The 21,402-nt window shown below is 53.1% G+C and overlaps 1 protein-coding gene and 1 pseudogene across 1 annotated transcript; both read right to left on the bottom strand.

Moving 5' to 3' along the window:
* Positions 1 to 251: 251 nt before the first annotated feature.
* Positions 252 to 3,900, bottom strand: LOC128065273 (primary amine oxidase, liver isozyme). The gene is made up of 4 exons (XM_052658432.1): positions 2,304 to 3,900; positions 1,797 to 2,082; positions 1,269 to 1,398; positions 252 to 527 (listed from the first exon to the last, which is right to left on the bottom strand). The coding sequence occupies exons 1-4, from the start codon at positions 3,898 to 3,900 to the stop codon at positions 252 to 254; spliced, it is 2,289 nt and encodes a 762-aa protein (XP_052514392.1).
* A 7,411-nt stretch (positions 3,901 to 11,311) lies between these two features.
* LOC128065275 (primary amine oxidase, lung isozyme-like) lies at positions 11,312 to 14,906 on the bottom strand (annotated as a pseudogene).
* Positions 14,907 to 21,402: the final 6,496 nt, after the last annotated feature.

The following is a 21,402-nucleotide window of genomic DNA, read 5'->3' as shown; positions in this document are numbered from 1 at the left end:
ACTCCCAGTTGGCCATTCCTTTTCTCTCTGAGATAGGAATGCAGCAGGTCTGGAGTCAACAGAGTTGAGAAGCCCACGGGTCAGGCAGCACAGGCTACGGATACTCCCAGCAGGGTTGAGGAGGCAAGGGCAGAAGATGGGAGAGGGAGGAACCTGGGGTGGGAGCTGGGAGAAACTCAGTGCCCAGCCCCTCCCCTCTCCACACTCCCTTGTCTTTGGGTCCTAGACACATTCCTCACCCCAAGGACCACCTAATACTCAGGGAAGCCCCCATGGGAGAAGGCAGGGATGTCAGGGGCACAGGTAGCAGCCTGGGACAGGCAAGCCAGGGAGTTGATCTCACAGGACCCAGCATTCTGGCCTTCCCGGAAGTAGATGGAGTCAGCAGAATCCATGGAGGGCTCCTGGTCAAAGAAGTTGTAGGGCCGCAAGAAGAAGCCCACACCATTCCCCACTGTCACCGTGTTGGGAATGTCCTCTGCATGTGGGATGTGCAGGAAACCAGCTGTCACCCAGGCCACCAAATCCTAGTGGGGTAGAAAGAGACTCATGACTCCTGGAACTGCTAAGGACACTTGCCTCCCCCAGGATTCACTTTGGGAGCCCAATTTCAAACAAGAGAGTTTTAAGTCTTAAACGTTTTTCCTACTAGCCCAGAAATCAAAGCATAAAGAATTGATTTCACATTGGGAGCAATAGCAGAACCTCTTGCCAGCCTAGTCTCCATCTCTGACTTTCCCTGTCACATCGCCATCAGTCTATGCATTGGAGGGGACTAATGCAACCTACAGGTTACTTTAGCACCTCCCCCGACTCTGGGGGTATTCCCAAACTGTAACTGAGAGAAGGAGAATGGAAGAGGGAAGATGAGGCATTGAGAGGCAAAAAAGGCTGACATTTAGAAATTAATCTTTAGTGTGAAGCCAAAAACAGAGATGTTGATATAAGCAATGTTATCTTCCGTGGTCACTCGAGCCCTCCTGAATCCTGCAGCCCTTAAAGGACTCAGTCCACAGAGCTGAGACTGAGACTGAGGCTGAGAGGGCTGCTCCCTCTTGAGCAGTCTTGAGGAGTCTTGAGGGTCTGCAGATGAACTCCCAGCTTAGGAAGCTTCCCTCCACAGGTAAGGAGCAGATCCACAAGAGCGCAGAAGCAGGAGTCAGCTCAACCCTCCAGGTGATCACGGGTTTTCAGGCCCCCCCACCAAGGGAAGGTGGGGCGGATCTCCGGGTCCCCCACCCGTCCCTCATCTCCCACAGTCAGCTGACCTTTCCAGCAATGGTCTCATTGTTGATAAAGTCAGCAAAGTCCACGGTGGGAGTCCAGGGGTCATTCTGGTTGAAGACGCTGGAGCTGCTGGGCTCTGTCTCCTTCCTCTGGGTCACGGCCAGCTGGTACCTAGAGATGCTCTGGTCAGGGGTCCATGGTCACTGTCCCTGTCCTGCAGCCTGATCATCATGGAAGGGAGCCGAGCCCATGGACCTCAGGTTTCCCTCTCATCTACAGTCACACAGTGTCACCCTAGAAGTTGTCAGTAGCTCAACATCTTCCCATGTCTACCTGTTGATCCCTTGCAGTTTAACAGCATGACCCAATCAAAACAGAAAAGACTTTTCCCACCTGGGCTCTAGCATTCCCAGGGGGCTGTGTATCCACCGTTGGCCTTTTGATACCCAAGAAATAAGTTTTGTACTCTTAGCTCACCTGGTGCAGAATTTGAACTGGATTTCCAGTTGCCCCTCCCAACACACTCTTCTCATCTCATCCACCCTCCTCCAAAAACACACCCCACCCACCTCCCCCAGGTGAAGGCTCTCTTCATGGAGCTGTTCTGGGGCAGCGGCTCCCCAGCAAAGCTGACCGTCTGGATGCGATAGCCCCGAGGGTGTCCCCACTTGTTCTTCTGCTTGCTGGCCAGGTACAGGTAGCGAGGGGAGGCCCCTCCCAGGGGGAAGGCGGCCTGATCCTCAGTCTCCAGCTGCTTCCGGGTCACCTGCAGCCTCTGTATCTGGTGCTCAGGGCTCCAGGGTATCGCCGTGGGGACAAAAGCCATGTCCTCAGCCCAGACCCAGTTTTCCAGTCCTGGGGGTGAGGGTGGGGAGCAAAGGGGGAGAGGAGGAGGGAGGCCTGGTCAGGCAGCTGCCCTGCCCCCTCTGGACTCTGCCTGCACCTGGCTTCAGAGTGGGGGCCAAAGAGAAGACCAGACTGAGTGTGTCCCCTGCTTCCCTCTCCTCTCACCCAAAGATGCCCCCAATCTTTCGGCCCCCTCTACTGGAATCGTTGCCTCCCCTAGGGTGTCTTACCTCCCACGTCCAGATCCACCTTGTAGTGGGCACTGTGGGTGTGGACGGTACCCAGCGTGTGTTCCCCAACCTGGTTTCCATATCTTCGGGCATCACCAAAGAGGAACGCTGAGCTGATGTAGCCCGTGGCATGGAATTTGACTTCTATGGCCCCGTTGGGGTGGAAGATCATATCCCACACATAGTCATAGTTGAGCATCGTGGACACAGACCTGAAGACCAGCACTGTCTCCACAACGCCCCCAAAATAGTGGGAAAGAAAATCCGAGTGGTGTCGCCTCAGGGGCAGGCCCTTGTTCTGCTCAAACACACAAAAGGCATCATGTAGTGTCTTGGGGGCGTGGGACTCCACAACGAAGTGCCAGTCCATGTAGGTGGCCAGATAAGGGCAGTCTACCCCACGAATCAGGGGTGTGCCGAAGTAACCCATGCCAAAGCCACTATCCGTATAGCGAGTGAGGATTGCTGCTGGGGTATTCCCACCATAGACAGCACCGGCCTCTTGCAGGCTGATCTCGTAAGCCAGCCGTTCTCCTTGGAATCGAACGTCAAAGATCCTAGGACCGCTGAAAGCTCCAAGGCCAAAGGAGAAAGTCCACAATGAGGAGGAAACTCGATTGCCCTGGACACTGAAGCGGGGGCCCTGAGGATGGAACTGCAGAGGGGGAGCTGGACCCGGGGGCACCTGGGACTTCAGGGACCAGGACCCACCTGTGCCGTTGTCTGGGATCACCACCACATTCACCTGGCCAGCCTCAAACTGCTCCTCCAGCTGGGCCAGACTCTCATAGTAGCGGCCCTGAAAGAACACCTTCTGGATGGTCCATTGGGCAGGGTCCAGAGCCTTGTGGTCTACCAGAAGCTCCAACCCCACAGGGTGCAGGTAAGGCCCACCCTTTGTGATATTAAGGTAGATGCCAAACCAGGTGGCCCTGTCCCCTGACTGCACGCCACGGGGAGCTGAGTTCAGGGTCAACAGTTTCTGTCCCCCTTGTTTGTAGGAGCAGCAGTGGTGGAGGACACCAGCAGCCTTGGGCAGCTCTCTGTCGAAGATCATCTGGTCTATGTCCAGGTACTCTCGGAGAAGCACGGGGCGTCGGTAGTAGGGCAGGGGGCCCCCATGACGCTCCACGGTCACATCCCGCATGTAGGAGGGCTGGGGCAGTGGCCCCACCACCAGCTCAGTCACATTGGGCTGGGGTTGTCCGCCAAAGAAGACGATGGCCAGTGCCTCCCGGGCAGGTGGGGGGCTCCCCCTGTCCAGGTGGGCCAGGGCTGCAGCCTTGGGGGGCAGCTGCAGCTCTACTGAGAAGACGCAGTTGTCTGAGGGTCGGGCCTGGGCTGCATCCACCAGGTCTGGCCCCAGCTGCTGGGTCAGGAAGCTCATCACAGTCGTCAGCTCTTCCCGGCTCAGGTCTGCAAACAGCTGGCTGTGGTCAGGGTGTGTCCAGGGCTGGTTACTAGGGGGTCTGGAGGGGCAGCGGGGAGGCAGGCTGGGATGACATTGCTTCCCAACTCTCTCCTCACTCCCAGCACCACCTTCCTCCCTGCCCATCACCAGAAGAGTCCACAAGGACAGAAAAATGAAGATGAACATCGCTAAAACTCCTGACTCTTCAGGCTCTTGAATCAGAATGCAATATGCAAAATAGACACACGGACAGACAGAACGGGGTGCACGATGCCTCCTTAGTGTCTGGAAGTTCCTGGCTCTAGGTGGTGCTTCTGGACAATGGCATGATGGGTACATTCAAGACAAGCAGCCAAGGGCAGAGGGTTGGCAGGGAGTGGAGGGTGGGGTGGGGGCAGTGGTTAACTCAGTTCGGGAAATAGGGCTGGGTAGGAATCTACATTTTAACTGGCCCACGTCATTTTAACTGGCCCTCTGTCATCTTGTTCCAAATCAAACACTCAGGTTCAAGGTTGGGGCACAAAGTGGAGGAGGGCTGGGTTTGTGAGACACAGCTGGAGGGAGGAGAGGAAGATGTGATGAGGGCACAAAGGGACTGCCCTTGGGCTCTTCCTTCTGTTCCAGGCCCAGACTTTCTCCTGGCTACCTGGCTGTAAGCAAATCACACCTGAGCACAACCTTCCAGCAGAATTCGCTCCTCCTTCCTTCCTCTAGACTGGGAAGCCCTCCTCACTGTCCTCTGCTCCCTCATCACTAGAATCCTACAGGCACCCACAGGAGCCTGCAGAGTCCTGTTGAGAACACAAAGCACTTGTAGGGAGCTGGAGGACTGAAGGTACTGAAGGGCTGAGCCAGTTCAACATCGTGGAGGCCCTGCGCTCCCTGAGTCACTGGAGGGGAGCATGCAGGGGTGGAGGAGTCATAGTGCAAGAGAGACCCCCTCCTTACCCCAGGAGCAGGACTGATGTCACAGGTAAAGCGCCTGGAACCCTGGCTGTGAATTTAACCTAGCTGTCCACAACCCTCATCCCCAGGAAACCCCTTTCCAGGATACTGCAGAGGCAGAGAGCAAAGCCACCTCTGTTGTCAGGCAGGTGATGTGCCGGAGACACCATCTTCTGTGCAGCCAGGTCCTGACAGGACCAGAGAAACTGAGGGTTCCAGAGATGGGACCCGCTTCCCTGGTGACCGGGGGAGAATCCTTTCCAACCTGCACACCTCCAAGACCACCTCCCCCGAAAGGCACCTTAGATGACCTTGCAGACAGAGTATGTTTGCCTGGAGGAGAATGGACAGTACATCCCAGCTGAAAGAATCAGGAGGTGCAAAGGTACAGAACTTGAACCAGCCTGGGCATGGGTCGGAAATGGCCAAGGTCAGCGTATTGGGTGTGAGGTGGAGACGGGAGTCGGTGGGACAGCAGAAGAGATCAGGTCAGGAAGGCTTGCGCAGTGTGTGGGTCTTAAGGAAAGTAGGCCTTGCAGAAAGACAGGAATCTGGGAACATGTGAAACCAGGGAAATCAACCCCAGAAAGGTCATGTTCTCCAGATACCAGCTGCTTCTGCAACCAGCTCTGTTTTGATATGGAAATTCCACATATGGGTCATTTTGTTATCAACCTGGGTCCTGGACTCTTCATCAATAGAACTAATAAGAGGCTGGTGAAGTAAATCAAGTGAGAGTTAACTGGTCCTCAAGCTGCTGCAGGAAGGAGCCAGAACAAAACACAGGTTCCCTGCTTGCCCTGTGTGGCCTGGTTCCTTCCAAGGAGTAAGAGTGGGGGCAGATCCGGAGAGCAGGCCCCAGGGCTGATTAGGTGGTCTGCCCAACTGCTTGTGGTCCTGTGTGCAGGGATCGTGCCCAATACACTGCTTTTGCTTTAGGCAGCTCAGAAGTGGCAGTACACTTGTGTTCTTTTTGTATCTATGGTTCATGATCGCCCCAACTGCTGGTCCATGCCGGTATTTTTAATGCCTTACAGTTTCCCTGTATTCTGTTGCTTGAGGAGACATTTGTCCACATGCCAGTGCAAGCACCCCAGTCAAGGGTCTTCAGCCCCAGTCTCTGAAATTGAAACGGTTCATGCGGACGTTGTAATAAGAGGAGCAGAATCTGAGGTCACACTCAGCCCTGGCCACAAGGCCAGCCTTTCCAGGCCAAGAACTTCATTCTGGATCCTTTTGTAAGCGATGGCCTCTTCTCCTTGGTAAGAATACATCATCAAGAGGATGGATAATGCTTTCCCTGTGCTTGGGAAAAGTAATCCCAACCAGTGTGACCAAGCACAGCTCAAGAAGAGCCACTCTGCTGGGGTATCCTACATCTCCTAGGGAGGGTGGGTAATGATCAGGGAGCGGGAGGGAGAGATTCTGCCTGATCTGGTGGAGGAACTGATATAGAAGAAGGTGCCCCCTGCCCACCTTGTCTAAGTGTCCTGCTGACACATCCCTTCCTCTGATGTCCTTTCATTGTAGGCTTCACAATCATCGTGTCAGCCATCCTAAACCAAAAAAGGAGTCTCATTTGGAGAATTACTAGAAGACACGTCCTGTTGCCCCCACTGGGTCTTATTTCCCTTTGGAGAAACTTCACCCCAGCCTCTGTCACTATGCTCAAGGTGAGTTGTCCTCGGAGCCAGAGCCCATCTCCAGCCCCCAGATCTGGGCTCCAGGTAGCGGTGCCTGAGCTGAGCTTCTGCTCAGAGGCCCTGTCCAGCAGCGGAAGGACTTTAGGTCACTGCACTCCAATCTGCAATCTGGTGACACAGCTCTGACTGTGGTTCCGAGCAGGGCTTGGTTGTGGGACAGACAGAGACCATGACACCGGATGGGAGGCAAAGGGCCAGACTGAGGCCAGTGACCTGGAGGACAAGAGGAAGGGAGGGTCTGAGCAGTGTGGTGGGTGGAGTTGACAGGACTCGGTGTCTGATTGGTTGGGTGCATGGGTGAAAAGGGCACAGTGACATAGGCAACAAAAGACACAGTTTCCATTCGGTGACTTGGTAATTTATGGACTTTTTTTTTTTGATCCCACAATGCATGTTGTAGGATCCTAGTTCCCCAACTATGCGTGGACCCCGTGACCACTGCCGTGGAATGGAGGAGCCCTAACCCCTGGACCACCAAGGAATTTCCTCTAACGAGTGACCTGAGTGGGTGAGGGCTTTCCTCATCAGAAGGACCTACAAGAAGAGCAGCAATGTTAAGGGGGAAACCAATAAGTTTGAGGTTGAGGTGTTCCTGGGAAGCCCCAGCACAGATGTCCAGAAAAAGGACCATTGTCTCTATGGGTTTCCGGGGATGGGAGAACAGCTTCTAGGCTGGAAATTGAGATTTAGGTTGAACAACAAGTAGTAATCATTAAAGATAGGAGAGCCTGCAATCACCCAGGGAGGACTGTGCAGAAGGGAGAGAGGAGGGGCGGGGCCAAAGGCCAGAAAACGCCCAGGTGTGGGGCTGAGCGGGCTGGTTGGCGGAGCAGAAGCAAGGAGCCCACACAGGAGCCAGAGAAGCAGCCGGCATGCCCTCGGAGGGGTCAGAAGGTGAGGAGGTATTGACACGTGAGAGTTTTCCATAGGGACCAGTCAGAGAGGACCAATGCCACCCAGAGGTCCAGAAAGTAGGGGCTGGAAGGGCCTGTGGCTTCTGCCTCAGCAGAGGGAGGGGAATGGGATGAGGAGGGACTCAGGGGGAAGGGAAGCTGACCCTGGAAAGGGAGAGCTCTCCTTGGAGGATGGCGCCTGGAAGGAACAGACCCAGGGAAGACACCCCCAGGAGAGGCAGGGTCCTGGATTCAACGTGGTGAGATGAGTCAAGAGCCAATTAAAAGGGAAATATTTACAGTTCAGAGAGAGGAGTGGATAACTGAGAGAGAACCTTCTGGAGGGGACCAGGAGTGGTGGGTTTCCCTTAAAACAGGTAAAGAGTCTGTAGGAATAATGAATCCATTTTCACTGCCAAATCCAGTCAAAGAAGCTGTCTGGGAGAGCCAAGAAACCTTTTATTTTTTTCCTTAGGGGTTTAATTTTCTCCCATCCCACCATGCTCTGTATAAAGTTTACAAGGATCATCTAAGCAATTATCCCATCAGCGTACAAAGGACCAAGGAACTATTTTGGGTAGGATTTTACTTTAATCAGCAACTGACTTTCCCAAGTGTTACGTGTTCATTAAATACAGTGATGCTCTGGGACTTCCCTGGTGGCCCAGTGGTTCACACGCTGGGCCCCCACTGCAGGAGGGGCAAAGGACACTCTCACCCTGGCACTCCCTTGCTTAGAATCCTTCCATGGCTCCCCATTTCCCTTAGGGTAACCATGGATTGCAAGCACGTGCCTTCTCTGCCCCTGCTTGTCCCTCCAGGCTCTGCTCTCAGCCCACATACCCGTCAGTGAACCTGGGGACTTGCATGGTGTTACCTTGTCACTTCCTGGCCTTTGAACATGTTGTTCTCTCTTCCTGGAAACGTGTCACCACTCACTTTCTTCTCCTATGGCCAGCTCTATCCATCAGCTTAGACATCTCGTCCCTCAGGAAGCCTTCTCCAGTCCCTAAGTCCAGGTCAGGAGCCACTGCTTTGTCCTCCTCCCACCTCCCTGAAAAAGTCCCTGATATAATTGACTCCTGACTTGCGGCCATCACCCCTGGGGATGACATTGTGTCTTACTCCATAATGTATCCTGGTGCCTCCCAGGGCGCCTGGCACACAGGAGGCACTGGGGAAGTCTTGTCAAACGCGTGTGGGAATCCTATCCTGCAGTCGCAGAGGAAGCCCTGCCTAGGGGCTGCAGGACGAGAGCCGAGGCAGGAGGGCACAGCTTCTGCTGCTCACAGTTTGCCTGTGTCTCCATTCCTGGAATCCCAGTTAGGCCCCTCCTGTAAGGGCATCTTGGGGTCCCCTAATTCTGTTCCTCAAGGGCAATGGGCCCAAGTCCAAAATTTGTGCCCTTGTGGACAGGAGTTCTTTCAGAACCTGACATCCTGGGTTACCCTTCCCTCCTTTGGCAATCCAGCCAGCCTCAAGTTATGAAGGAGAGAGTGGGTGGGGTGCACGGCTGGAGGTCCAGCCTCCTGATCTCAGTGAGCTGATAAGCTCACTATCTCCATGTCTACTGAGGCCTGGGCCAGGGGAGTCATCCCTAGACCAGCTGTAGAGAGACACAACCATAGTCCCTGTTCCACATCAAAGCTGTGAGTGAGCATCCACACATACCCACACTCACACTCACTACTTGGTCTGGACATGGTTTCAAGGCAATGACTTGCAAGTTATTCTGCCCGGGTAGGGGAGGGGTTGACACCACATTCCTTTATTCTGAAAGAAAAACTCCTTTATTCCTTTGCCTCCAGCACTGACTCCCCTGCAACTGACCATAAAAAGGAGCCAGGAGGAGGTAGAAACAACAGCATACAAATCTCATGGAGAAGTTCAGTGACTCAGGTCAGAGAAAGAAAAGGCATCAGGTCAGTATCGGAACCATGCGGCCGCAGCACCCATTTTTGTCCTCTGTCCCAGTCTTCAGTCTCTCCTTCTCCTCAGTCACTGTCCTCTGCACTCTGGCCTCCACCTTGGCTCGTGTTATAAGTTCATCCACCCGCCACCCTCTCTCCTGGCTGAGGGCTTTCTCCCTGTTCTTTGAAACCTAGCTTCTCTCCAGCTCACTGATTCATCTGCATCCACTGTTGACCCAGCAGGGAACCTGGGTTTGGAGCAATGCAGAAAGGAGCAGAAGTTTCTGTGCTGTGTGAGCCCCCTGGATGTGACTCCCTCAGGCCAGAAGCTGAGCAGCATCTAAAATCTGTTTCCTGTCCTTCACCTCCCAGCCCTGCCTGGGCTTCCAGCAGGTGGAAGTCACCCCTCCCCATTGCTTCTCATTCCCCCTCCTTGAAGAGAGACAGACAGAGAGAGTGAGCCATAGACAGTCAAAGAGAGACTGACTGAGGTTTAATGTTTTCCTTGGAGATGCACAACAGAGACCACACCTATTTCTCTGGGTCTCAAGTGTTTGAGAATATCGAGTCCCTGGGCTCATCTCTCAACACAGTTTATCCTCCCCCATTCTACCCTATCCAAAAAGACAACTTATTAATAGTTTAAAGGATGAGGTCAGGTCTTGTATGGGAACATTTATTATTTGAATAATAATAAATGAATAGGTAATACAGTCATGTGGTTCAAAATTTTTTAAAGGGTTTCTGCTACTAAGTCCCCCCTCCTGAGTCCCTTCCACCTGATGCCCTCCAGAGGCAACCAGTGTCACCCATGTCTTCTGAATATGCATCTATAAGATAAGAAAATATGTACTCATATGATCTTTCCTTTAGAACACAAAATGTGGTGCCCTATACACACTTCTGTACCTTGCCTTGCTCTTTAGAAGATTAATTTCTAGAAAGAAATATGACTGGTTTTACAGCTGCATAATATTGCTTGTAAGACTGTATTAGAATTTATTTAATGAATCTTTTAGGAAAAAAAGTTCTAATTTCCAATCTCTGGATATTTGTAGAGAGACCCTGGATCCAGACCTTTTCCATCCACATCTCCACAGGGACAGCCTGTGGGGGAGGCTCCATCCCCAGACGCCCTGGCTCCTTTGCATGCTCACACGTGATTGGACAACCCCTGGCCCCATGACAGGTCTTCTTGCCTCGCTCCCTAGGTGCCCACCCAGCCTCCCCCACTGGCTCCTGCCGTGTGCAGAGGCCACAGGTCACACAGAGACCTGGCACAAATGACCACTCCTCATTACCGCTGCACCCACAAAGCCACCTCAAGTGCCCCCTAGAGCTGCTGCTGTCTCCATGACCACTCCTGCAAGAGGATGCAAGACAGGGCATACAAACACATTGCCCCAGGACTGGGGAAGGGGCAGCCTCCAGACACTGGGAGGCAGATGGGGACTGTCTTCTCAAGCTAGATGTCCCTTGCATTTTCAGACTTCCACAGGCCTAGAGTCAGGAGAGGAGACCAGAGTTGAACAATGAGAGCTGAGGAACATCTGCTGAGGGCCAGGAGGTAAATACCAAGATAGAAGAACAGGTCAGAACAGGAGAAGGCAGGGCAAGAAGGAAGGGAAGAAGGAGGCCCAGGATGAGAGGAAACAAGGGCCAAAGAGCCCCTTCCAACTGGACTCCTGGATTCACAGTCCTGCCAGGAATCCTATCGGCAGCACCCCCTTAGAGAGCCTCCATCCTCCCCTCCCATGTGAGGACTGGGGAGTCTCAGGAGAGACCTGGCATGGCCTGAAAAGATTTGAGAGCGCGGGAAACCAAAGACAAAAGGATGAAAAAGCAAAACACACCAAAACCAGGAATCGATTGCTAGGTTTAATAATCATTCCAGACTCCCCACTGGCCATTCCTTTCCTCTCTGCAACAGGAATCCCGCAGGGTGGGGTCCACAGAGCTGAGACGGCCCTGTGTCAGGCAGCACAGGCTCAGGATGCTCCCAGCAGGGAGGGGAAGGCAAGGGAGAGAAAGGACCCTGGAGGGTGAAGAGGGAGAAGAGCGCACAGACTCCACAGCTCCCAGCCCTTCTTCTCCGCACATTCCCTGGCCCTGGGGCCCCAGCCACATTCCCCATCCCAGGGAACACCTAGTGGGAGAAGGCCTCGTGGAAGAAGGCAGGGAGGTCAGGGGCACAGGCAGCAACCTGGGGCAGGCAAGCCACGGAGTTGACCTCACAGGACCCAGCATCCTGGTCTTCTCGGAAGTAGATGGAGTCCGCAGAATTGATGAGGGGTCTTCGTCAAAGTAGTTATAGGATCTCAGAAAGAAGCCCACACTGTTCCCCACTGTCACCGTGTTGGGCATGTCCTCTGCATGTGGGATGTACCAGCTGTCCCCCAAGCCACCAAGTCCTAGTGGGGGAAGAAAGGGGGTCATGAGGCCTGGCGCTGCTAACAACACCTCTGCCTCCTACAGAATTCACTTTGGGAGCCCACCATCACTCAAGAGGGTTTTAAGCTCTAAATGCTTTATCATAGTAGCCCAGAAGTCACAGCATAAAAAATCAACTTCATATTAGGAGCAACACCAGCCTCCACTATCCTAGACTGCACCTGCCATCTCTTACATTTCCCATCTTATCACCAACAGCCTACCCATCCCAAGAGAAATGGTGATACCCACAGGCTACTTCAGCACCACCTCTGACTCTGGAAGCGTTCCCAAACTGTAACTGAGAGGAGGTGAATGGAGGAGGTAAGATCAGGGTATGGGTGACAGAAAGGCTGACATTTAGAAATTAATCCTTTAGTGGTGAAGACAGAAGCGGAGAAGTTTTACGTATAAGAGAGGTGGTCTTCCCTGGTCATTCCAGCCCTTCTGAATCCTGGGGACCTTAAAGACTCAGTCCACAAGCTGAGACTGAGAGAGCTGCTGCCACTTGAGGAAAGTCTGGAGCCTCAGCCAGGGTCTGCAGATGAACTCCCAGTTTAGGAAGTTTCCCTCCACAGGTAAGGAGAAGATCCACAAAAGCGCTGAAGCAGGAGTCAGCTCAGCCCTTCAGGTGATCACGGGTTTTCAGCCCCCACCCCAAGAGAAGGTGGGGGTGATCTCTGTGTCCCCCCTCCTCCCTCATCTCCCACAGTCAGCTGACCTTTCCAGCAATGGTCTCATTGTTGATGAAGTCAGCAAAGTCCACGGTGGGAGTCCAGGGGTCATTCTGATTGAAGACGCTGGAGCTGCTGGGCTCTGTCTCCTTCCTCTGGGTCACGGCCAGCTGGTACCTAGAGATGCTCTGGTCAGGGGTCCATGGTCACTGTCCCTGTCCTGCAGCCTGATCATCATGGAAGGGAGCCGAGCCCATGGACCTCAGGTTTCCTCTCTCATCTTCAGTCACTCGATGCCACCCTAGTGGGTGGCCCAACACCTTTCCATGTTTATCTGTACATCCCTTTCAATTTCACAACGTGGACCACCAAAATTTAAAAGACTTTCCTCACAGTGGCGGCGTGTATCCACTGTGGTCCTTTTGATAATCAGGAAATGTCTTGGGCTCTTACCTTGCCTCATGTACAGTTTGAACTGGGTTCCCAAATGCCCCTCCCAACACTCTTCTCATATCAACCAACCCTCCAACAACGCACCCCACCCACCTCCCCCAGCTGACGGCTCTCTCCAAAGGGCTGTTCTGGGGCAGCGGCTCCCCAGGGATGCTGAGCAGCTGGATGCGGTAGCCCCGAGGGTGTCCCCACTTGTTCTTCTGCTTGCAGGCCAGGTACAGGTGGCGAGGGGAGGCCCCTCCCAGGGGGAAGGCAGCCTGCTCCTCTGTCTGCAGCTGCTTCCGGGTCACATGCAGCCTCTGTATCTGGTGCTCGGGGCTCCAGGGTATCGCAGTGGGGACAAAAGCCATGTCCTCAGCCCAGACCCAGTTCTCCAGTCCTGTGGGAGTGGAGTTGGAGGGGAAGGGAGGGGCGAGAGTTAGTGAGGCAGCTACTCTGCCCCCTCTGGAGTCTGCCTGCTCCTGGCTTCAGACTAGGAGCCAAAGACAAGGCCAGACTGAGTGTGTCCCTTGCTTCCCACCTCTCACCCAAAGATGTCCCCAATCTTTCAGGCCCCTTACTGCAATCCGTGCCTCCCCTGGGGTGTCTTACCTCCCACATCCAGATCCACCTTGTAGTGGGCAGTGTGGGTGTGGACGGTGCCCAGTGTGTTCTCCCGAACCTGGTTTCCATATCTTTGGGCAGCACCAAAGTGGAACACTGAACTGATGAAGCCCGTGGCATAGAATTTGACTTGAATGGCCCCATTGGAGTGAAAGATCACATTCCACACACATAGTCATAGTTGAACAAGGTCGACACAGATCTGAAGGCCAGCATTGTCTCCACAAGACCCCCAAATAGTGAGAAAACGCATCTGAGGGGTGTCGCCTCAGGGGCAGGCCCTTGTTCTGCTCAAAAACACAAAGGGCATTGTAGAGGGTCCTGGGGCCTTGAAACTCCAGAAGGAAATGCCAGTCCACATAGGTGGCCAGATAGGGGCAGTCGACGCCGCGGGTCAGGGGCGTGGCGAACTTGCCCATATCAAACCTTTGATCCATGTAGCGGTTCACCATTGTGACTAGGGTATTCCCACCATAGATACCAGGACCTCTTGCAGGCTGATCTCATAAGACAGCCATACTCCCTGGAATTGAATGTCAAAGATCCTAGAACCGCTGAAAGCTCCGAGGCCAAAGGAGAAAGTCCACAATGAGGAGGTCACTCGACTGCCCTGGACATTGAAGCGGGCGCCTTGAGGATGGAACTGCAGAGGGGAGCTGGACCCGGGGGCACCTGGGACTTCAGGGACCAGGACCCACCTGTGCCGTTGTTTGGGATCACCACCACATTCACCTGGCCAGCCTCAAGCTGCTCCTCCAGCTGAGCCAGACTCTCATAGTAGCGGCCCTGAAAGAACACCTTCTAGAAGGTCCACTGGGCAGGGTCCAGAGCCTTGTGATCTACCAGCAGCTCCAACTCCGCAGGGTGCAGGTAGACCACAGATCCTGAAATGTTGTAGTAGAGGCCAAACCAGGTGGCCCTGTTCCCTGACTGGACACCATGGGGAGCTGTGGTCAAGATCACCAGGTTCCTTCCTCCTTGTTTGTAGGAGCAGCAGTGGTGGAGGACACCAGTAGCCTGGGGCAGCTCTCTGTCGAAGATCATCTGGTCTATGTCCAGGTACTCTCGGAGAAGCACGTGGCGTCGGTAATAGGGCAGGGGGTCCCCATGACGCTCCACGGTCACATCCCGCATGTAGGAGGGCTGGGGCAGTGGCCCCACCACCAGCTCAGTCACATTGGGCTGGGGTTGTCTGCCAAAGAAGATGATGGCCAGTGCCTCCCGGGCAGGTGGGGTGCTCCCCCTTTCCAGGTGGGCCAGGGCTGCCACCTTGGGGGGCAGCTGCAGCTCTACTGAGAAGATGCAGTTGTTTGAGGGTCGGTGCTGGTGTGCATCCACCAGGTCTGGCCCCAGCTTCTGGGTCAGGAAGCTCATCACAGCCCTCAGCTCTTCTCAGCTCACGTCTACACGCACCTGGCTGTGGTCAGGGTGTTTCCAGGGCTGGGCAATGGGGGATCGGGAGGGGCAGCAGGGAGGGAGGCTGGGATGACATTGCTTTCCAACTCCTTTCTCACTCCCAAAACCACCTTCCTCCCTGCCTATCACCAGAGGAGTCCAAAAGGACAGGAAAATGATGAACATCGCTACAGCTCTGGCTGTCTTCAGGCTCTTGATTTGGAGCGCAGCATGCATGATGGACAGACCAGCAGAACCGGGTGCACAGAGCCTCCTTCAGTGTCTGTAGGTTCCTGTCGTTGAGTTGTGCTCGGGGCATCGCATTATTGTACACTAAGGACAAGCAGCCGAGGAAGGAGGGTTGGCAGTGGTTGGAGATTGGGGTGGGGCAGGAACAGGCCAGGCTCAGAGATGCAACTGAGGTTATAAACTGAATTTTAAGTGGCCCATGGCAGCCTCTGTCCTCCTGTTTCAAATCAAACACTCAGCTTCACAAAATGGGGGAGGGATGGGTATGGGAGACACAGCTGGAGGGAGGAAGTGGTACAAGTGTCGGGTCCTGGGGCTCTTTTTCCACTCTCTCTACATGGCTGCTAGCAAAACTCCTGTGTTCAGCCATCCAGCCAGATTCCGTCTTCCTTCCTCTAGTCCATGAAGCCCTCTGATGCGGGCTCCCATGCAGCAACCAGAACCCTAATGGCACACAGAGGAGCCTGGAGAGTCATGCTGAGAACACCGATCACCTGTGGGGAGCTGGGGGGCTGAAGAGCTGAGCCCGGTCAACATCGTGGAGGCCCTGAACTCCCTTAGTCACTAGAGGAGAGCCTGAGGGGAGTGAATCCATTCAGAAGCTGGAGCGGGCGGGAAGTTGCAGCTTACAGAGAACCCCCACCTTGAGCAGAACTGATGGACCACATCAGACGTCAGGGGCATAACACCCTAGCTCTGAATTTAACCTCGCTGTCCACAGCCTTCATCCCCAGGAAACCCTTTTCCAGAATGCTGCAGAAGCAGAGAGCAAAGCCGTCTCCATTGTCAGGCAGGTGATGTGACGTAGACACCATCTTCTGTTCAGCCAGGTCCTGAGGGAACCAGGAGAGACTGAGGATCCAGAGATGGGACATGCTTCCCTGGTGAACTGGAGGAAAGTCCTTTCCAGCCTGGACTTGTCCAAGACCACTTTCCCAGAAGGCACCTTAGATGACCTTGCAGACAGAGTATGTTTGCTGGAGGAGAATGGACAGTACATCCCAGCCAAAAGGATCAGAAGGTGCAAAGGTAACTTGAAGCACCTGGCATGGGCAGGAAATGGCCGAGGTCAGTGCATTGGGTGTGAGGTGGAGACAGGAGTTGGTGGGACAGCAGAAGAGATCAGGTCAGGAAGGCTTGTGCAGTGTGTGGGTCTAAAGCAAAGTAGGCCTTGCAGAAAGACAGGAATCTGGGCACTGTGAAATCAGGGAAATCAACCTCAGAAAGGTCAGTTCTCCAGATACCAGCTGCTTCTGCAACCAGCTCTATTTTGATATGCAAATTCCACACGCTGTTCATTTTGTGACCAACCTGGATCCTCGGACTCTTGCATCAATCGAATTGATAAAGAGGCTGGTGAAGTAAATCAGAGTTAACTGGTACTCAAGCTGCAGCAGGAAGGAGCAAGAAGAAAACACAGGTTCCTTCAGTGGAGTAAGAGTGGGGGCAGATCCGTGGAGCGGACTGAGGGCTGGCTTAGGTGGTCTGCCCACCCCTTTGGTGGTGCTGTGTGCAGGGGTCATGCCCAACACCTGCTTTTCTCCTTTCACCTCAGAAGCAGCAATACATTTCTGTGTCTTTTGTGTCTCACTGTACATAACTGCGGGGACTGCCCAGTGCTTGCAGATATTTTTAGCCTGTTACAGTTCCTTTGTATTCTGTTGCTCAAGGAGAGATTTGTCCACATGCCAAGTGCAAGCACTCCAGTATAGGAACTCAGGCCCTAGCCTGTCTCAGTTTGAAATGGTTCATGTGGACTTTGTAATAAAGGGGGGACAGAATCTAAGGTCAGACCCGGCCCTGGCCTCACGGCAAGCCTTTCCAGCCCAGGAACTTCATTCTGGATCCTTTGATAAGTGGTGGTATTTCCTCCCAGCTCAGAACACATTGTCAAGAGAACACCTACAACTTTTTTTCGTCCCAACCAGTGTTACCAATCACAGATCAAGAATAGCCCCTCTGGTGGGGAATCCCCAGGTCTCCCAGAGGAGAGGGAGTAATGATCAGGGAGTGGGAGGGAGAGCTTTGGCCGGACCTTATGGAGGAACTGATATAGCAGAAGGTGCCCCTCTGCCCACCTTCTCTAGAAGCGTCTTGCTGTCACATGGCTTCCTCTGAATTCGTGTCATCCTAGGCTTCACCATCATCACATCACACACCGTAAACAACTGTTTAAAGGTGTTCCTGTTGGATAGTTACTCAGGGGAAAGGAGCTACACATCCTGCTTCCTCCAGTAAGTCTTATTTCCCTTTGGACAAACTTGCCCGCAGACTGTGTAAATGTGCTGAAGGTGACTGGATTCCAGGGAGCCAGGTGCCATCCCCAGTCCCCAGGCTGGGCCCCAGAACGTGCTGCCTGAGCCTGCCTGCAGTCCCAGAGTCCCCATGAGGCCAGTGGAACCGCCCCGGATGCCCAGGTCACTGTACTCTGATCTGCACCCCAGGGGTACAGCTCTGGCTTCAGTGCTGAGAGAGCATCAAGTGTGTGAAAGACAGAAGCGAGGACACCGACAGGAGGCAAAGGGTCAGATGAGGCCAGTGACCTCCAGGACAGAGAAGTGAGGAATCTGAGCAGTGTGGCCGGGGGTGTTGACAGGACGTGGTGTCTGACTGGGTGGGCACATGAGAAAGGATACAGACTCTTTGGTGACACAAGGACACCAGGTTTCCATTGGGTGACTTGGGAGGGTGAGGGGCTTTCTCCGGAAGAAGGACCTACAAGAGGAGCAGCAAGTTGAAGGAGGATTCCAACAAGTTTGAGGTGAGGTTCCTGTGGGAAGCCCCAGCATACATGCCCAGAAAAAGGGGCATTGGGTCTAAAGGTTTCAATGGCCGGAGAGCAAATTTTAGGCTAGAAACAGAGATTTGTGTCAAACAACAAATGGTAGTCATTGCTCAGATGATAAAGAAGCTGCCTGCGATATGGGAGACGTAGGTTTGATCCCTGGGTTGGGAAGATTCCCCAGAGAAAGAAATGACCACCCACTCCAGTATTCTTGCCTGGAGAATTCCATGGACAGAGGAGCCTGGCAGGCTACAGTCTATGGGGTGGCAAAGAATTGACATGACTGAGTGACTAACACACGAAGATAGGAAGCCTGAGATCACCCAGAGAGGATCTACAGAGGGGAGAGAGGAGGAGCAGGGCCACAGTCCAGAAGACGTCCATCTGTGGGGCTGAGCAGGTTGTGGGCACAGCAGAGGCAAGGGGGCTTGCATAGGAGCCTAAGAAGCAGCCAGCATGCCCTCGGAGGGGTCAGATTGGGAGGAGGTCACGACAGGAGAGAGTTTTCAGTAGGGACTAATCAGAGAGGACCAGTGCCACCCAGAAGTCCAGAAGGTGGCGGCAGGAAGGGATTGTGATTCTGCATCAGCATTTGGAAGAGCGGGATAAGGAGGGACTGGGTGGAGAAGGGAAGCTGGAGGCGGGAAAAGTAGAGCTCTCCTTGGAGGTACGCATCTGAGAAGCACAAGCTGAGGGAAGACCCTGTCCTGGAGAGTCAGGGTCCTGGCAGAGACTTAACGAGAGGTGAGTCAAGAGCCAGTCAAGAGGGAGAGATTTAAAGGGAAGGGAGAGGGTTGGATAAATGAGAGAGAACCTTTTGGGAGCAGCTGGAGGGGTGGGTTTCCTCTTAAAACAAGTAAACAGGCTGTAGAATTAACGAGCCCATTCTCACTGATAGGTGCTGTGCTAAGTCGATTCGAGTCCGACTCTTCACGACCCTATGGACTGTAGTTCGCCAAGCTCCTCTGTCGTTGGGAATCTCCAGGCAAGAATACTGGAAAGGGTAGCCGATTCTCACTGATAAGTCTCATCAGAGAAGTTGTCAGCAGGACCTCATACATGTTTTATATTTGGTTAAGGGTATCCCCTTTTTCCAAACCCACCAAGCACTGTGTAAAGTATACAAGAATCTTCTACACAATTGTTAATATCTCATCACCGCACAAACTACTACTGATTTTTGGCTGGGATTTTACCTTAATCAGTAACTGAACCTGCCAGGTGGTAAGTGCTCCTAAAAATAGCAATGCCTGGGACTTCTCAGATGGTCCAGTGGGTAACATTCCCCTGCTCCCAGTGCAGGGGCCTTGGTTGAATCCCTGGTTGGGGAACCAGATCCCACATGCTACAGCTAAGACTGAAGATCCTTCATGCTGCAACTAAGACCTAGCACAGCCAAAGAAAGGAAAATAAATTAAAAAAAAAAAAAGGGACAACAAACTTTGAAAAAAGCTTTAAGCGTGCATCCACACACACTCACAGGCACATTCACTACTTGCAAACACTCACAGCCTTGGTCTAGACATGGGACTCAAGGCAATGACTTGCAACTTATTCAACCAGGGTGAGGGAGGGGTGGACACCACATGTCTTTCTTCCTTTTGCTTCCAGCACTCACTATTGTGCATCTGATCAGAGAGAGGAACCAGGAGGAGATGGAGAGAACTGTATAAGCGCTCATGGAGAAGTTCAATGACTCAAGTCTGAGAAAGAACAGGCATCAAGTCAGTATCAGAGCCACAGCAGCAACAGCACCCATTTTTCTCCTCTGTCTCAGTCTTTAGCCTCTCTTTCCCTCCAGCCCTGTCCTCCGTCACTCTGACTTTCATTTCAGCTCATGTTATAAATTCACCCACCCAGCACTGGCCCTCTCTCCTGACTGAGGGCTTTCTCCCTGTTCTTTGGAACCTAGCTTCTGTCCAGCTCACCTTCACCCACCTTTGTCCCAGAAGTGAACCTGGGCCTGGAGCAGGACAGAAGGGAGCAGAAGCTTCTGTGCTCCCTGGATACGATCTCCCTCCGGTCAGAAGCTGAGCGGCATCTGAAATCTGTTTCCTGTCCCTCAACACCCAGCCCTACCTTGGCTTCCAGCAGGCTCTCATTCCTCCTCTTTGAAGTGAGACAGACAGGGAGAGTGAGCAAGAGACAGCAGAAGAAATTTCTTGACATTTAACATTTGTTCTTGGAGATATGCAGGCAAGAAGAGGCCAAGGGGTCCCCAGAGGCCACACCTCTGTGCAATGCAAGAGACCCAGGTTCTCTCCGTGGGTCAGGAAGATTCCCTGGAGAAGGAAAAGGCAATACACTCCAGTATTCTTACCTGGAGAATTCCATCCATGGAGGAGCCTGGTAGGCTATAGTCCATGGGGTCACAAAGAGTTGGCCATGATTGACTGACTAAGCACAGAGGCCACACCCATTTCTCTGGGTCTCAAACACTTGAAAAAATTGAGTGCCTGGGCACAGTACCCTCCCCTACCCTGAAAGTGAAGTCGCTCAGTCATGTGGGACTCTTTGCCACCCCGTGGACTGTAGCCTATCGGGCTCCTCTGTCCATGGGATTTTCCAGGCAAGAAGAAAAGTTATTTTAAAGAATGAAGTCAGAAACTACTTAGCCCATTTATTTTTTGAATAATAATAAATGAATAGGTAATATAGTCACATGGTTCAAAATTCAAAATGTACAAAAGGATATGTAGTATCAAGTTTCCTCCTTCCCAAGTCCCTACCTCCTGGTTCCTCTTCACAGAAGCAACCAGTGTTACCCATGGCTTCTGAATATGCATCTATAAGATATGAAAATATGGATTTATATGATCCTCCCCCATAAAACACAAATGGAGGTGCCCGGTCCACAATTCTGTGCATTGCCTTACTCTTTAGAAGAGTAATTTGTATAAAAAGGTACAGTTTTATAGCTGCAGAGTATTGTTTTGTCAAGCCAAACTAGAACTTGCTTAACAAATGTTCTAGGGAAGCAGAGTTCTATTATTTCCGATCTCTGGACATTTGTGGAGAGACCCCGGATCCTGAAGGGACAGCCTGTGGGGGAGACTCCACCCCCAGAGGCCCTGGCTCATTTGCATGCTCACACGTGATTGGTCAGCCCCTCAACCCCCCCCCCCCCCCACCATGGCATGGTGTGACTGGTCTTTCTGCTTCTCACCCTTGGCTCTCACCCAGTCTCCCATGTTGGCTATTGCCAAGTTCAGGGGACACTGGTCACACCACACACCTGGCACAAAATGACCACTCCTCATTACCACTGCACCCACAAACCACCTCCAGTGCTAACTAGAGCTGCTGCTGTCTCCATGAGCATCCTCTGCAAGAGGACGCAAGACAGGCCTATACAAATGGGCAGAAAGAACTGTGGGGAAACACCCTGCCCCAGGACTGGGGGAAGGGGCAGCTCCCAGACCCAGGGAGACAGACGGGGGCTGTCCTCTCAAGCTAGATGGCCCTTGCATTTTCAGACTTCCACGGGCCTAGAGTCAGGAGAGGAGACCAGAGTTGAAAAGTGAGAGCTGAGAAACATCCCCTCAGGGCCGGGCGGTAAATCTCAAGAATAGGTAAGAACGGGAGGAGGTGAGGCAAGAAGGAAGAGGGAGAAGGAGGACCAGGATGAGAGGAAGCATGTGCCAAAGA

This window comes from Budorcas taxicolor, chromosome 19 (assembly GCF_023091745.1).
Source record: "Budorcas taxicolor isolate Tak-1 chromosome 19, Takin1.1, whole genome shotgun sequence".
NCBI lineage: Eukaryota > Metazoa > Chordata > Mammalia > Artiodactyla > Bovidae > Budorcas > Budorcas taxicolor.
This window is presented reverse-complemented; position numbering and strand designations above follow the sequence as displayed.